Source organism: Scylla paramamosain, chromosome 9 (genome assembly GCF_035594125.1).
Source record: "Scylla paramamosain isolate STU-SP2022 chromosome 9, ASM3559412v1, whole genome shotgun sequence".
NCBI lineage: Eukaryota > Metazoa > Arthropoda > Malacostraca > Decapoda > Portunidae > Scylla > Scylla paramamosain.
This window is the reverse complement of record NC_087159.1, coordinates 30,530,001-30,546,414: the sequence shown is the minus strand read 5'-3', so window position 1 is coordinate 30,546,414 and position 16,414 is coordinate 30,530,001. Positions and strand designations below refer to the sequence as shown.

General features: G+C 40.6%; 1 protein-coding gene and 1 long non-coding RNA gene across 5 annotated transcripts in view; one reads left to right on the top strand and one right to left on the bottom strand.

Annotated features, from left to right (window-relative positions):
• The first annotated feature begins 1,066 nt into the window (after positions 1 to 1,066).
• Positions 1,067 to 16,414, top strand: part of LOC135103872 (ARF GTPase-activating protein GIT2-like) — a 23,801-nt gene continuing 8,453 nt past the window's right edge. The window contains exons 1-13 of one of the 4 annotated variants that reach the window (XM_064010788.1): positions 1,067 to 1,366; positions 6,241 to 6,374; positions 6,683 to 6,795; positions 7,043 to 7,232; positions 7,803 to 7,933; positions 8,499 to 8,736; positions 9,023 to 9,165; positions 9,457 to 9,560; positions 10,961 to 11,101; positions 12,819 to 13,342; positions 15,221 to 15,367; positions 15,518 to 15,655; positions 15,770 to 15,892. In XM_064010788.1, the coding sequence (XP_063866858.1) occupies positions 1,291 to 1,366; positions 6,241 to 6,374; positions 6,683 to 6,795; positions 7,043 to 7,232; positions 7,803 to 7,933; positions 8,499 to 8,736; positions 9,023 to 9,165; positions 9,457 to 9,560; positions 10,961 to 11,101; positions 12,819 to 13,342; positions 15,221 to 15,367; positions 15,518 to 15,655; positions 15,770 to 15,892 (2,202 nt within the window). In that variant the 5' untranslated portion in view covers positions 1,067 to 1,290. The remainder of the gene's footprint in view (positions 1,367 to 6,240; positions 6,375 to 6,682; positions 6,796 to 7,042; positions 7,233 to 7,802; positions 7,934 to 8,498; positions 8,737 to 9,022; positions 9,166 to 9,456; positions 9,561 to 10,960; positions 11,102 to 12,818; positions 13,343 to 15,220; positions 15,368 to 15,517; positions 15,656 to 15,769; positions 15,893 to 16,414) is intronic. The other 3 variants (XM_064010791.1, XM_064010792.1, XM_064010790.1) reach the window with 3 other exon arrangements.
• LOC135103873 (uncharacterized) overlaps positions 15,858 to 16,414 on the bottom strand; it is a 1,324-nt gene continuing 767 nt past the window's right edge. The window contains exon 3 of the long non-coding RNA XR_010270218.1: positions 15,858 to 15,992. This is a non-coding gene — a long non-coding RNA (uncharacterized LOC135103873). The remainder of the gene's footprint in view (positions 15,993 to 16,414) is intronic.

Genomic DNA, 16,414 nt, shown 5'->3' with positions numbered 1-16,414 from the left:
GTGGAGGAAGAGAGTTGTCTTTAGAGGGCAGGATGTGACTGCCCCCTTGTGTTGTGAGACACAAAGGAAAAAACGTTCAGTGAGGTCACAGCTGGGTTTAATGATAAGTTTACAGCACCCCCTGAACAGTGCTTTAGACCTCACTGAGAGTAATTATCGTTTCGGCAGGTGTCTACTGCCTCCTCCTACACCTTCTGCGTGGTGGTCAAGGGTAGTCTTGGGTCTAAAATATAACATACTGATGAAAATGCAGTGATAACGTAAGACTTGAAATGCTGCTATTAAAGAAGGTGATTGTGTTCAAATATCTCCTGGTAAGTCATCTTTTTCTCTGATATCGTCTGCATTTTGTTCCTTCCCTTCTTGGCAATACATTAAATTAATGCAGGTAAACAGTGATAAGAGTGATAAAACTATCATTCCGATAAGAGAGAGAGAGAGAGAGAGAGAGAGAGAGAGAGAGAGAGAGAGAGAGAGAGAGAGAGAGAGAGAGAGAGAGAGAGAGAGAGAGAGAGAGAGTATATGTCGTATAGATTTGTGTTGCCACCAATGAATATGTAACAAATTAGTAATGATGGAATGTAAAACACCTTCTCTGATAATGTCTGATCCATAATAAGGAAACATAAAAGTTATGGATTCAAACGTTACCTCCTTAACTGTTTCGGCATCCCACATTATTTTTTTTTTCTTTTTGGTTGTCCTCGCAAGTAGATTGTAATAAAAAACTCTCAAATTTGTCAACAATATCATTAAGTAAAAAAAAAAAAAAATAGATTGACCTCATTGGTTATGAGTATTGTAGACGGAAAGAATAAATAAATAAACGAATGATGTACAGCAATATTACATGAAAGGAGTTGTTACATAAAAAAAATGACTCGGAATTAATCGATTACAACATTAATGAAAAGAATAAATAAATAGAGTTCATGAGGGTAAGCAAAGAAATAAGAGAAAATAAACAGTGAACAGCAGCAGTAGTAGCAGCAGCAGCAGCAGTCTGTGTAGAGCAGAATTTGTTACATTATATAAACGGAAAATTCAGATTTGACTAACTACACAATAAATAAGATAAATAAATTTAAATAATATGGGTAAGAAGAAATAGGAGTGTTGAATAGCAGCAGCAGCAGCGGTTCGCTAGGAGCGCAAAGAACTTTTCCAAACAATGTCCACCTACCCGCACTAGCGCGAGGAAAACAGGGAGGCAACTTTTTTTTTTTTTCTCACGTCCGCGGACTTATAGACGTTTTGAGTCTGTGAATGTAGGATGAGGGCCCCTCCAAGATGTCTCGCGTAGGGGCAGGGGCCAGGACCAAGCCCAGGGGGACGCAGGACGTGTGTGGGGACTGTGGGGCACCAGGTGAGGCTGATTACTACATTCCTTCCGCACACCCACCCAGGGTTTCTCTCCCATCTCTGCCTCTCCTGCCTGTATCTTTTGCTTTCTCTCAGTTCTGCTTGCTTCGTGCTGGTGATGCCCACGCAGCTTAAGCTGTTTTTTCTTTGCCTTTTCCATATATATTTTTTTTTCAACTCCCTGAATGAATTTCCTCCATTTTTCCTCAGTTTTTATATTTCATCTGTTTTCTCCCTATTGGTGACTCCCACGCAACTTATATTTATTAGTTTATTATTTATTTATATGACGTTCTTCCGTTCAGCCATCCATCCATCCACTTCGTTTCACTCTCATCTCTACTTCCTGTCTCCTCCAACGTCAACCCTACTTTCAGTGTGCTTATCAACAAGGGGATGTGTTGTTGACTTCCACATTACCAAAATTTATGTATTTTTTTTTATTTTATTCTTTTTCATTGTGACATTCTCCAACCATCCAATGCTTGTTTCACTCTTGCTTTCTGATTCCCCCCACCCCCTTCTCTCTCTCTCTCTCTCTCTCTCTCTCTCTCTCTCTCTCTCTCTCTCTCTCTCTCTCTCTCTCTCTCTCTCTCAATTTAGGTTTTCTCATATTTCATATCTACTTTCTCTGTGTTTCTCTCACTTGTGTTTGTCACCATTGACGTGCTAACTTCCATACTGTAACCTACACAGCACACCCACACGGCCAGCTATGCAGCATGCCTTACTATTCTCTCTCTCTCTCTCTCTCTCTCTCTCTCTCTCTCTCTCTCTCTCTCTCTCTCTCTCTCTCTCTCTCTCTCTCTCTCTCTCTCTCTCTCTCTCTCTCTCCAGTGCTTTTCCCAGTTTTTTCTTTTTTTTCTTCCATCTTGTGGCTGTTGTGTGTTGTGTTATTCAAAGTATGTATGTAATATGCCCAGTATTTTTATTTAAGTTAGTGTCAAGGGTATGTGTACATACTATTACCAGAAAAAGAAAATATATGGTAAATTTTTAGATTTACACCATAATCCCCCCTAACCTAGCTAGGGGCTGCACCCCCTCCTCCCAGCCCTCCCACAGGATACTAATGTAACCTAACCTAGCTGGGGAACTGTTTCCCTACCCTAACCTAACCTAGCCAGGGGGCTGTGCTTCCCTGGACCCCCTCAGGAATACTAATCTTACTTAACTTAACCTATCCTATGGGATCAAGTCTAGGGCATTTTTTGGGGAAGTGCTCATGTCTGTTTCAAAAACTATGGATTTCCCATGGAAATCCATAGTAAAATAGAATCCAGAAAAATATGCAAAAATCACATTTCTAATATTGTAGAACATGATGGTGTAAATCTAAAATAATACCAAATATACTATGTGAAATGTATATTACCTGAATACGATACAAGGTATTGTTCTATCAGCATATCTTTAGGACTGGTGGTGGAAGAATAATGTGCCAGTTTACCTGGTCACATATTAAGAATTGCCAAATCATATGCTACTAATGACCAGTGACTATAACAAAAAACAACCAGACAGCAAAATCAGGAGTTTCATTGCCAAGGTGGAGGTGATGAGAAAATAGTGAATTGGTGATTTCATTAGTTTATAAAAAAAAATACAAAAAATATACAAATAAATAAATTATGGTTGGGTAAGGAAGCCCTAAGCCCTCAAGTTGAGGAGGCATTACCCTACCTAACTATCCTACTTAGTCTGGCTGGTGACCAGGAGAGAAAGGAACAATCCTTGTTCTAATCTAGCAGGAGACAAGGGAACCTGGGAGTGTTTAGCTGTGGGTTGACGAATGGTGGTGGGTGGAGGAAGGCAATTGAATGTTGTGATGTCGGTTCTGGTATCCCTCAAGGAGGAGATGGTGGGTATTACCCCAGAAGACAGGGGTCAAGTGGCTTCACGATGTGGTGGTAGTGGTTAGGTTTGCGTCTGGGAGAGAGATAGTGACCATTGTAGCTACCGCTATCTCGAAGCCACTGTAGTTGCCAGTAGACATGCTTTGTCGCTGGAGGGTTGGGAGCACTGGGTAGACCACGTGGATTAGCACAGCAGGTAGGAGCAGGGAAGTCTGCTCTAAGTGCAAGCTGGAGCCAGCTTGCAAGGGACTAACACAATGCTCTGCATCACATCCCTTCCTCTTTTTCTTCTTCTACCTGACTTAGCCTCTTCTGATTGGCTGTCTCTTCCATTTGGATTATTTTTTATCACTGGGTTTGTTTTCCCTTCTCCTTTTCACTATTATACCTATCCTAAATCCTCCTTGGCCTAGTTTTGGGAGAATTATCACAGATAATCCTTTCATGGGTTAACTTACACTTGGAAACAAACCAGAGATGTGACATGCATGTGATTTAAAGGGAAGAAAGTGGTGGGTGTGGGAAGATTTTTTGTGAAAACTAATGAGAATTGCCCCTCTTAACAAGTACTGTAATACAATAGGAAGATGCAGCACTGAGGAGAAGAATTACATTTTAGTTACACAGCTGGAAAATAGGAGGAGAAGATCATAGGAGTTACCATAGATATTCTTGGACTATCTCCCAGAAAAGAGAAACAAGGTCATTTTAACCCATGGATACTTTTGCACTGGGAAAAGTGCTTATAGTAAAGTAAGAGACTAATGAAGCAGAGTATCAATTTGCTAAATGCTGATTTGCTAAGATGCTATCACATCTATTTCTAAAGCTGAACTCTTTGCTCAAACCTTTGCTAAAAACTCTACCTTGGACAATTCTGGGCTTGTTCCTCCCTCTCCTCCACCCTCTGACTACTTCATGCCAACTATTAAAATTCTTCACAATGATGTTTTCCATGCCCTCGCTGGCCTAAACCCTCGGAAGGCTTATGGACCTGATGGGGTCCCTCCTATTGTTCTCCGAAACTGTGCCTCCGTGCTTGCACCTTGCCTAGTCAAACTCTTTCAGCTCTGTCTGTCAACATCTACCTTTCCTTCTTGCTGGAAGTTTGCCTACATTCAACCTGTTCCTAAAAAGGGTGACCGTTCTAATCCCTCAAACTACCGTCCTATTGCTTTAATTTCCTGCCTATCTAAAGTTTTTGAATCTATCCTCAACAGGACGATTCTTAAACATCTATCACTTCACAACCTTCTATCTGATCGCCAGTATAGGTTCCGTCAAGGCCGCTCTACTGGTGATCTTCTGGCTTTCCTTACTGAGTCTTGGTCATCCTCTTTTAAAGATTTTGGTGAAACTTTTGCTGTTGCCTTGGACATATCAAAAGCTTTTGATAGAGTCTGGCACAAAGCTTTGATTTCCAAACTACCCTCCTACGGTTTCTATCCTCTCTGTAACTTCATCTCAAGTTTCCTTTCTGACCGTTCTATTGCTGCTGTGGTAGACGGTCACTGTTCTTCTCCTAAATCTATTAACAGTGGTGTTCCTCAGGGTTCTGTCCTGTCACCCACTCTCTTCTTATTATTCATTAATGATCTTCTAAACCAAACTTCTTGTCCTATCCACTCCTACGCTGATGATACCACCCTGCACTTTTCCACGTCTTTTCATAGACGTCCAACCCTTCAGGAGGTAAACATATCACACAGGGAAGCCACAGAACGCCTGACTTCTGATCTTTCTAAAATTTCTGATTGGGGCAGAGCAAACTTGGTATTGTTCAATGCCTCAAAAACTCAATTCCTCCATTTATCAACTTGACACAACCTTCCAGACAACTATCCCCTCTTCTTCAATGACACTCAACTGTCCCCCTCTTCTACACTGAACATCCTCGGTCTGTCCTTTACTTATAATCTGAACTAGAAACTTCACATCTCATCTCTAGCTAAAACAGCTTCTATGAAGTTAGGTGTTCTGAGACGTCTCCGCCAGTTTTTCTCACCCCCCCAGCTGCTAACTCTGTACAAGGGCCTTATCCGTCCATGTATGGAGTATGCTTCACATGTCTGGGGGGGTTCCACTCATACTGCTGTTCTAGACAGGGTGGAATCAAAAGCTTTTCGTCTCATCAACTCCTCTCCTTTAACTGAATGTCTTCAGCCTCTCTCTCACCGCCGCAATGTTGCATATCTAGCTGTCTTCTACTGCTATTTTCATGCTAATTGCTCTTCTGATCTTGCTAACTGCATGCCTCCCCTCCTCCCACAGCCTTGCTGCGCAAGACTTTCTTCTTTCTCTCACCCCTATTCTGTCCACCTCTCTAACACAAGAGTTAACCAGTATTCTCAATCCTTCATCCCTTTCTCTGGTAAACTCTGGAACTCCCTGCCTGCTTCTGTATTTCCACCTTCCTATGACTTGAATTCCTTCAAGAGGGAGGTTTCAAGACACTTATCCATCAATTTTTTACCACTGTTTTGACCCTTTTATGGGATTGGCATTTCAGTGGGCATTTTTTTATTAGATTTTTGTTGCCCTTGGCCAGTGCCCTTCCAACATAAAAAAAAAAAAAAAAATTCTTAGACAAACTTTACTTCGTGTAACCGTTGGTATTTTCAATAGTTAAAAGCATCCCTCACTAATAGGCTGTGGCTGTGATCAAGAAAATTTGCAAGTTGAGTGTCACATGTTCAAGGAATAGATATATGATGGAGTTCTTTGGGAGAAAGTCTTGAAAATAATGTACCCAAGTCATATTGGAATAAAAGGATGGAAGTGTTACGTGAGCATGAAAGTTGAATGAGTGGAATGCTGAGGAGAGTGATATAGTGTAGTTTAGCAAATGGTTTTGGACATAATGAAGGTGAATTTTAGGATTAGATTTTGTAGGTTATCTCTCAAAATGGTAATTTCACTGCACATTCTCATTGCTGATTTAATTTAATTGGCATGATTTATGATGACATTTGCTATTATATTTTCATGTTGCCAGAGTTTTTTATTGTAATGATTGTTTCAGATCCTGGCTGGGCTTCCATCAACAGGGGCATTCTGATCTGTGACGAATGCTGCAGTGTGCACCGGTCTTTGGGCCGACATATTTCCCAAGTCAAGTCGCTCAAGAAGGGACAATGGAACTCAATACAGCTTGCTGTAAGTCTGGCAGTCTAAGGACAGTGAAACAATAAAAAATAAATAAATAAGAAAAATTATATATATATATATATATATATATATATATATATATATATATATATATATATATATATATATATATATATATATATATATTTATTTATTTATTTATTTATTTATTTATTTATATATTACTTCTAAAACTAAATAGTATTTTACCTTTTTTTTTATATAAATTTTCTTTGTTTATACAGTATCTTCTCTTTTGGTGCCCCATTGTGGTTGTGTGTACGATAGAATCACTTAGTGTACTTTTCTTTACCCAGATGGTTCACACCCTGTACAACAGTGGTGCAAATGGTATCTGGGAGCACACCCTCCTGGACCCCAGTGTTGCCAAGACAGGAAGACGCAAGCCCCAGCCCAATGACCCCGTCCAGTCAGTATAATGAACATCATGTGTATGGAGTAGCAGTGCCAGGCTTTGATGAGCATGGGAGGGACTGGCTTTGTTATAATTTCCTTGATTAACCTTCATTTCATTAGTTGTGAATATTTAGCATCAAATTTCTGATGAATTCATAGATGACAGTTTAAGATGAACTTCATATTTGTCAGTTCACCTTTAGTACAATACATTCTTTGTACTTGCTGAGAGGTGTAAGATGGGGTGTGTCTTCTTTCAGTCCAACCAAGGCCGACTTTATTCGGGCCAAGCACCAGATGTTGGCCTTTGTCTATCGGCCTTCAAGAGATGACAACAATGGGGATGATGCAGATGTAAGCCGGCAGCTACATTCCAGCGTGCGAACTTCCAATCTGGAGACATCCTTGCGTCTTTTGTCTCAGGGAGCAGACCCCAACTATTTTCATAAGGTGAGTAGTATGTGAAGGTGAGGCAGGTCTGAATGGTTTGTGAATGCATTGTGTATCAAAAGAGGAAAGAGACACAGTTGGTAAAGGAATCATAATTGTAATGTAAAACAGGGGACCAATCTCTCAGTGATTGTGGGATGTGTACCAGAAAGAGACAAAAAAGAGAAAAAGGTTGAGGTAGAGGTGGTAAAGGAGGCACTGCCCACTACTGTATTTCTGTATGGGAAACCTACATATTTTATCAGTATCAGAAGGAAGGAAAATGAAAAGTTTAAATTATTGGTCATGTATCTAGAGGATGAAATGTGAAACTAAATGACTGTAACCAATGTCAGGAGAATTGTTTTGTTCATAGCCTGATATTCGTGCAGGTAGTTGGGTGAGGTGCTTTCTATATGACTGTCAATTTGCTAGGGCTTCTTAAGAGTTTTTTATTTAAAAAAATGAGAATTAGGTTAGGGGAGGTTAAGGTTTTAACAGTTTCCTAGGTATTTAAGCAGTTTCTGATAGGAATAAGAGGCTTGATGGTTCATTCATAAAAAGACTTAGATGTTACTTTGCCATCCACAGGAAAAGAACTGTTGTCCCCTACATGTTGCTGCCCGGGCTGGCCAGTCATCCCAGGTGGAGTTGCTCATAGTGTATGGAGCTGATCCTGGTGCTGTTGATCCCCAGGGATACACTCCAGCTCACTATAGCAGGTCAGCATTGCCTGTACAGTTCAGCATTAAACCTTGTGTTTGAAGTACAGTAAAATCCCTCTTATCCGGCATCAATGGGACCGCCGACATGCCGGATACTTGAATAGAAATGAAATTATGTCCACAATCACCACTCTACACTTACGCATCTTACCATAACAAAGATCAGCTGATCTTAATCAGCAGCTGATCTGATCAGCTGCTTAAGTGTAAGCACAACACGCTTCCTCTTTTCTACAACTTTAGGCATGATGAAGGCGTCAGGCGATAAACAGTGCACACGCGGGACTGAGTCACTGAGTAAACAGTGCAGTGGGCTGCGGGTGGTGCAAAGCAGTGCGCTCTGTTGGCGAGGGGACAAAGTATGCCTCACGTGGGAATTTTAATCAATTTTATGAGTACACATTGATTTTTTATTGATTTTAAGGCTCGGGGAAAAATGTGCCGGATACTTGAAGCTGCCGGTTACTCGAATGCCGGATGAGTGGGATTTTACTGTACTACTATCAGTGTTGTATGCTGTACTATTGCCATCAAAGCTCTATGGCGTATTTTTGTTCCACAGTGAAGCAAATTACCCAGAAATGGCTGATCATCTGCTTGAGTGTCAGTATGAGCTGACAGACCGACTTGCTTATTATGTGAGTGGACGTAAGCCTGACCACAGCACTGGGCATCACTGGATAATACCTGAGATGGCTGACTCCTTAGACATGTCAGATCTGGCGAAGGAGGCAAGGGCTAAGCTACAGTCCTTGCCCAACCATCTGTTTGAGGAACTTGCCTGTGATGTATATGATGAGGTAAGTGATGATCAAGGAAGAGGATACATAACTCATCACATAAAAATAGTCTCTGGTCTCTTGGAAGAGTGGGTTGTCAGCCTGGTTTATGGTATAATGGTGTCCACCAGCATCATTACAGGATAGTATCATAGTAGTTCATAGATAAATAGACACGTTGAACCAGTATTAGAGTGAGTGCTGGACTTAAACTGTATTGAGCTTAAAAGACTTAAGACCGAGGAGGATGTAGAGAAAACTTAATTCTGTATCAGTAATTTACCCCTACATTCTGGCTTCAATACAGGTTGACAGACGGGAGACAGACAGCATCTGGCTCTCCCTGCAAAACCAGAGTGCACTGGTGAGTGACCGATGCACTGTGCCTTTCCTCCCAGTCAATCCAGATTACTCATCCACCAGGAATCAGGGACGGCAGAAATTGGCAAGGTGAGGGTGTGCTTACCTTGATTACAAGACAGCCTGATGCTCACTGCAGTAATTTGTAGATATTGTATTGTGAGATAGGTCTTAGAAAAAGGAGGCTGAAGGAGCCTCATGGATATGGTTCAGACATATCCATGAGTATAGTCCATATCCATGAGGATAGTATGGAAGAACTAGATGTACATAACAGTTGTGCAGTTGAAGTTGTTGGAAAACACAGAGATGAGTAAAAGGTTACTATTTCCCTGAAAATGGGATTTTTCCCCCCTTTTTTTTTTAATGATTTCTTTACAGATTCAATGCACGAGAATTTGCAACACTGATTATTGACATTCTCTCTGAGGCCAAAAGACGGCAATCAGGCATTCCATCTCCACTTCCTACCCCTAAAGACAAAGGTATTGTAATGAAAGCATTTTTGAACTTGTATTAGGGCAATTAGATATTTATCTAATAATATCAGTGTATATGGGTAGTGTTTAGTGTGCTAGTTTAGTATTACAATAAATTTTGAATACCAGTAGGAATTACTGGAACATGATTACCCCTGGAAAATTAAATATGTGCCATCTGGAACCTGCCATCCACATGATATGCATTATGTAGCTTTTAAGATACATCCAACTGAAGATTTATTGAATATAAAGATCCTAAAGGACATATATCAGTTATCTTTATTGGATGACTTTTCTTGTTGTGCTGAACTCTGCCATTCACAGTATCTCATGTGTCATTTATACTTCATTGTGCCACACGTCCTAGTATAATTCAACATGCAGTTGCGGGGTCATGTTCCCCTGACAAGTCACTTGTAGTTGGGAAAGGTAGCCAGTTTTTAAAAGCTTGTGGATCCTGTTGCTTAAGACTACAGTAGAAAACTGAATTGGTTCACTGATGACTAATGTTATGAAAAGGAAGCTGATCCTGTACTGAGGTGACTGGAGGTTTACTTTTTACATACTAGTAATGACATTTCACTTGACAAAACTGCCTTCCATCACAGGTGAAGACTGCTTGAACAGCATTGAAAATTTGAAGTATTGTACATTTCCATCAGTCAAAAAATTGAGCAGTCTCCTTCCTGTATGTAGACTCTGCTCTCCACCTCGCTACTCCATTTGTCTCCCTTGCTTTGCTTTCACAGAATAAAAATTGTGTGGGTTAGCCAGGAACACCTTGAGCTTTATTAGTGTATCTGCTGTCACTTGTCTTAGTCTTGAGTGCTTGCTTTGGCCATCAGCACAGAACAGTGAGACTTACACCACAATCTGCAGACTGAGAGCCTTCTGATCCCCATTTGCCTGCATAATCATTATCTAATTACTGTGATCTTGTTATTTTATCTATTTATTTGTTTTTATTTTATGATTTCTATGTCAGCACTCAATAATTTATTGTCTTTTGCTTTGATTTTGCCTTCTGCTTTTTGTATTTTCTTTTTAAATATGTGTAGCATAATTGACATGACTTGATTTCTTTATCTTGAGACATTTAAAGGATAGATAATGTGTTAGATTCTGTTGAGTTAATATAATAGATGCCTTTCATAGCTTTTTTTTTATTTAAATTTAAATATTTTCTAATTCATAATTATGTGATTTAGAATGGAAATATTTTGATGACCGTATGTACCAGTGAGTGAATAGCTAAGAAGTTGCATGAGTAGCTTTGAGTAGCTCTGTTCACTTCTAAGACTGAAGTATATATGATATAGTCTTTGGTTGCTTTATTACCATATGTTTGATAAGGAACTTTCATGATATTTCCCTCATATTTGGCTCTTTCTTTCTGCTGGCAGTAACCCCAGGTGTGCGGAGGGCTGCCCGGGCACACGACCCCTCACTCGCCTCTTCCTCTCCTCCAACCCTACCCCTTCAGCCTCAAGATTCCTCCTCCATGCCTTCTCTGTCTGTCCATTCTGACTCCTCCAATTTGGGCGGTGTGTCTCCTCTCTCTCCATTCCATTTCAGTGATAGTGCTTGCTCTCCTGTTGCATCTTCCACTAATGGTGATGGCTGTTGGGCTGCATCTCTCACCCAAAACAACCCTCTGTATCGCTCTTATGATGAAGTGAATGGCTCCCTTGATGATCTTGCTGGTGGCAGTTTTGAACGGGACTCCCTTGATGGTGTGGGTGTGGGTGGGGCAGATGCTGATGTGGAGAGTATTGAAGGTGATGATAATGAGCAAGATGATGGCTGTGGCATTTCACACAATCCCAGGGGTGACAGCCATGTGAGAGATGTACGAATGAATCACTGGCCAGGATTTGTACCCCATGGACACAATTCCAAAGTGCACATGAGTGGCAGGCAGGAAAATGTCAATTCAGAAACTGGGAAGTTCCCTGAACGTAAATACTCAAGTGGTTTCAGTAGTAACAGTGACTTCTCAGATGAGGACCAGTATGCAGACTATGATGAAGTTTATGACCCATCTACTTGTCAGTTTGCAGCCCAGCTATCTAAGTCTATTAAGGAGAAACTCCTGAACCCAAAAGCTGGACAGGAGGAAGATGCAAACCAGAAACTAAAAACTTCTGCCTTGGCCCTGCCTCCCATATCTTCTTCTTCTTCCTCATCCACTTCCTCAAAGCCAGGGACAGGAGGTGCCCGGTCCCTGCTGGTTCGCACACTCACCATGCCTCTAAAGTATGCGGCTCAGCATCGCCAGAGCCTCACCAAGGTGTTTTCCCGCTCCCAGCCCAGCACCCCAGAGCTGCCTCGCAGGAATCAGGTGTCTAGGAGCTATGTGAGACCTGACCAAATCAATAAAAACCTGCCAAGCTCACCATGGAATGTTGATAGCCGTAAGCTGGAATTCTTTGAGCGTTCTTCCCTGGGTGCAAAAGGCTTTAACAACAAGAAAAAAGCATCTCAGGAAAAGAAGAGCCCAACAGGCAAGCCTCCCAAGCCTCCAGGAGCCCACAGCAAACCAGTCACAAGAAAAACTTCCACCCTGAGTCGGCAGGCCTCTTTCAGAAACCCTTTCCCGACCCCTCCTATAAAGTCTCCTCCTCCTAATGCCCTGGACAGCTGGCCTGCTGATCCTTGCAACAATCCAATTCTTGAACCTTGTACTACATGTGCCAGGAATGTGGCAGCCAACATCCAGCATGCCTCCATCTGGGGGGAGCTAGAGAATCTACCTAGAGGCTACATAGCTAACGTAGAGGAAAGCAAAATGTTTAATTATAAAAGAAAAACAAAAGAAGATTGTAAATTACAGTGAATACAGAGGGAATGATGATACTCTTTGCACTAACTGGTAGCCCTAACCTTAACATGTCCCTGATCTTTAACTAAATGTGATGGTGTATTAATTGTACATATGGGCACTATCTGTTTTATACCATACACAAATATAACTTTTAATATTATGTAAAGTCATGTTAATTATAAGGACACAAACTTCTCAAAAATTATCTACATTCTCTATTTTAAAAGCCAAATAATAACCTTTCACTTCCTCATCCTGTCTCTGTACTGTCCACATAGTGTTGCAGGTGATGGGTGTTTTGGGGAGTTAGTGTTTGGCTTTGTTGTGTGTATGTCAATCCTTCAATTGTCTTCAGGCATTTTACAGTGCATTGTTTTCAGCATGTTGTAAGCAACATTGCATTAACCAGTTTCTTTTCTCTCTTTTTCTCTTTCTAGACTTCGGTGACGTGACGTTGACACAACCTAACTCCCCCAAAGTAAACCTCCCCAACAACAACAACAACATGAGCCTTAATGCCCGGCTAATGACTCCCCCAACCTCTTCCATGACTATTAACTGTCCTCCTCCTCTCACACCCAAGGACCCACCTCACTCCCCCCATCCCAGACCTGCCCCCAGCTCTGTTGCCTCTCAGTCTTCTAGCATCAGTACCATTACCTCCACCACAGACTCATCCTCTGGCACTACCTCCATCTCTGCTCTCCTCACTGACACTCCTTGCACCGCCGCCTCTGCTGCCACAGCTTCTGACACCTCCTCTTCTGCACCGGCCCCAATCACCTACAAGCCCTCCACCAACAACAACAACAAGGGAGAGATGACTGACGATGGCGAGCCCCTGTATGACTCGGTGGCCTCAGAGGATGACTACACCTATGTGGAACAAGTGGAGAAGCTCAACCAGCAGAAGAAGATTCTGGAGGAGCAGAAGAGCCAGCGCCAGCTGAAAGCTGAGCTGGTCAGTACCACTGTTGTGTGGATGTTTGAGCATGTATGTGTCTGTGTGTCTGTAAATTAGGAGAACACTATCAGATGGGTAACGTTAGTATCCATTGTGTACATACTTCAGTACAGAAGAATTTAACTGAATATGCACTCTGGCAATAAAGGAAAGGAAAATTAAGGCCATGGATTTCTTTGCTTTTATTTCATTTTTCTTAGAAAGTTATGCTATCTTGAAACATGGCCTGTTGTATGACTTGGTAAAAACCATAAATTGACATGTTTATTTAGTGGCAAATGTTAGAAGTGCTTTTTGTGTTGCTGATAATATGATAATTATTGTTTGGATGTAAGATTTCTGATATGTTCTGCACTTGTATTTGAAAAGTGTAGAGAGATGGGAATATTTCCATTTTTATCTTTTTTCCTTATGTTCTTAAGAAATTATCCTTTCTAGGAAGCTACCTCAAACACAAAGTTATGTGTTGAATAGAAATTGATATTCATGTCTCATGTTATTGATCCAGTCTGATAGTGAAAGGATAGGGTGAAGGAGTATATGTGTGGAAGAGGTGCTAGTAGAGACTGTCCTTTATTCATTTAAATTATTATTATTATTTATTTTTTATTTTTTTATTTATTTTTTTTTGCTACTACTGAAACAAGTGCAATTAAAAAAATACATGAGAATTTTTCTCTTATGTATTATCATTATTACAAATTTCTTAATACCTTGCCTGTTTGCCACTTCTGTGTACTCACATGTATTTGTCTTCTCGTAGCAACAGCACTTGAGGGGAAAGGTGGGCTGGTAGGGGTAGGGGTTGGGTGGGGATGCCCAAGGTTATTGGATTCAAGCCATCAACCTGATTATTTATTCTGCTCACAAGTCACCACATTCTGACTTCTCTTCCCCCTACTCTTGCTCTTATTCCTTTATACTTTCTTCCTCTTTCTGAAACCTTTGCATTGTTACTTTATAGCAACAGCATTGAAATATGAAGATTTAATTTATTTATCTTCAATGTGAATGACTCAATCAGTACAGTCATTTCCTATAGTTGGGTAAGTCACCAGGAGGAGCCAGTGAGCCTTGCTGCCGTTGTCATGACAGTGGGATTCCTGGTTTTGGCTTTTGTGTTAATGAGTTTTATGAACTGGGAGAAGTTTTTCTAAAGACTGTATTTTTGCTTTTATTACTTTATTGCTCTTACAATATATGTTGTCATTGATTTGTAATGGGAATAATGTTTTGGTTTTTGTTGCATTGGCTGTTGATGTTGCCATCCATTTTCTCTTACACAACAGGAAAACTCCTAAGTTGCCTTTATTTGTGTTTTAAGATGTGACACTAGTTTCATCATGTAGAGAGTAAGGCAGGAAGTGAGATGATAAAGAAAATATGCAAAGGTGGAGTTGATGTGAGTGTGAAAGGAAGGTCCTTCATATAATGGGAAGACAGGATGCTGGACTACCTGACGAAAGGATAGAAAGGTGGTGGGAAACAAGTGGAGGCTCTTTGGCTGTGGCCATTTTATTGAGTTTCAAGAAGCTGGTAATAAATAAGACTAGATTATTTAATACTTGAAAATAATTTTGATCATGGACTTTTCTGTGTACATAATTCTTTGGTATCTTCTATAGAAGTGGTAAAGACCCTTTGCCAATATGTAAAGTTGTCATGATCATAATCATTAATTTGGAAGGGAGGTAGGATCCATTTGCACGTGGGTCAACCTTAGTTCTCCTGATGCTAGGGAATGTTGACCTGCTTTGTAGAAGTATCTGTGTACCCATATACACACATATGATTATCATTATAAACTTGCCCTTAACCATCTTTTATTTCCATCATTATTGCTTCAATATTTTTCTCTCTTTTTGCTGTCCTTAGCTGAAACTCCCTGAGATGGAATCTGGGGTGGCCTTGGATACATACCTGGAGATGAAGGAAAAGTTGGAGAGCAGTGAGGCACGGATCCAGGAGCTCCAAAACAACAATGCTCATATGCGCTCACAGTTAGATGAATTGTGCTCAACAGTGAGTAGCTATGCAGGTTTTTGCTGTATAGATGTGTTAATTTAGGAATGGTCAGTGCTTTAAATGTTTTCTTTTCATAATCATGGCAATAATAATGCATTGAAACAAAAGTGGTTGACAGGAACTGCCAAAACTGGACTCTTCTCACAGGTGCAAAACTTACGAGAAGAGAACAAGAGTCTTCGTTCCCTGTACAGCAGTGGCAGCATGGGCCAGTCTTCCCACTCGACTCCCCCACTCATGAACTATTATCCTCACTGCCTGTATAATGGTGATGCTGATCCTCAGGTACATGAATGTAAAACATGATGTTTCAGTCATTGCTTCCTACCAGGAATGAGTGTTTGTGTGGTTAATTCAATGACAGTCTTGAAAATTCTATGTTGGACTCATAATCACCAGATGAATGTGCGCACTCGAGGTCCTGTTCGTCCCATCAGCATGTTTGAGCCTCGCCAGGGGCCGCCTTGTGTGACAAGCCAGTGTCATCCACTAGATCAGTCAAGAACCTCAGCCTTTTCAGCGGTAATATTTTGTGTTGCTTGTTTTAATTTGATTTTATTTATAAGTCAGATATTATTCTAATAAGTGTCCAGGCCCAGAGAACATCAATTGTATCAGATATCTGAAATATAAATATCTGAATTATAATATTTTACTGTATTTTGATTCCAGTTGTCTATCTATGTATTTATCTGTCTGTCTTTCTACATAACTTTGATTGGTATCATGAGGATGTTACTTGGTTATATAGCAAGATGTAATTGAATTCAAGAATGCTGTGTTTTGTAGCAAATAATAGCTAAAACATAATGAACACCATGTGGCAACCGTGATCAGGTGGATGGCCTGTGTGCAGCCACTTGACATTGATGTACATTCATGTTTAAGTGTCCTGTAACTTCTGAACCATGCTGTTAACAACATTTGACCATAAAATATCTCTTACTTAGAATGACTTCATCTTTCATTTCTGAGAATATATGACTTTCCTCCCAGGACACCCTGTTTACATACACACATGGTCAGCACCCATGTGAGGAAAAA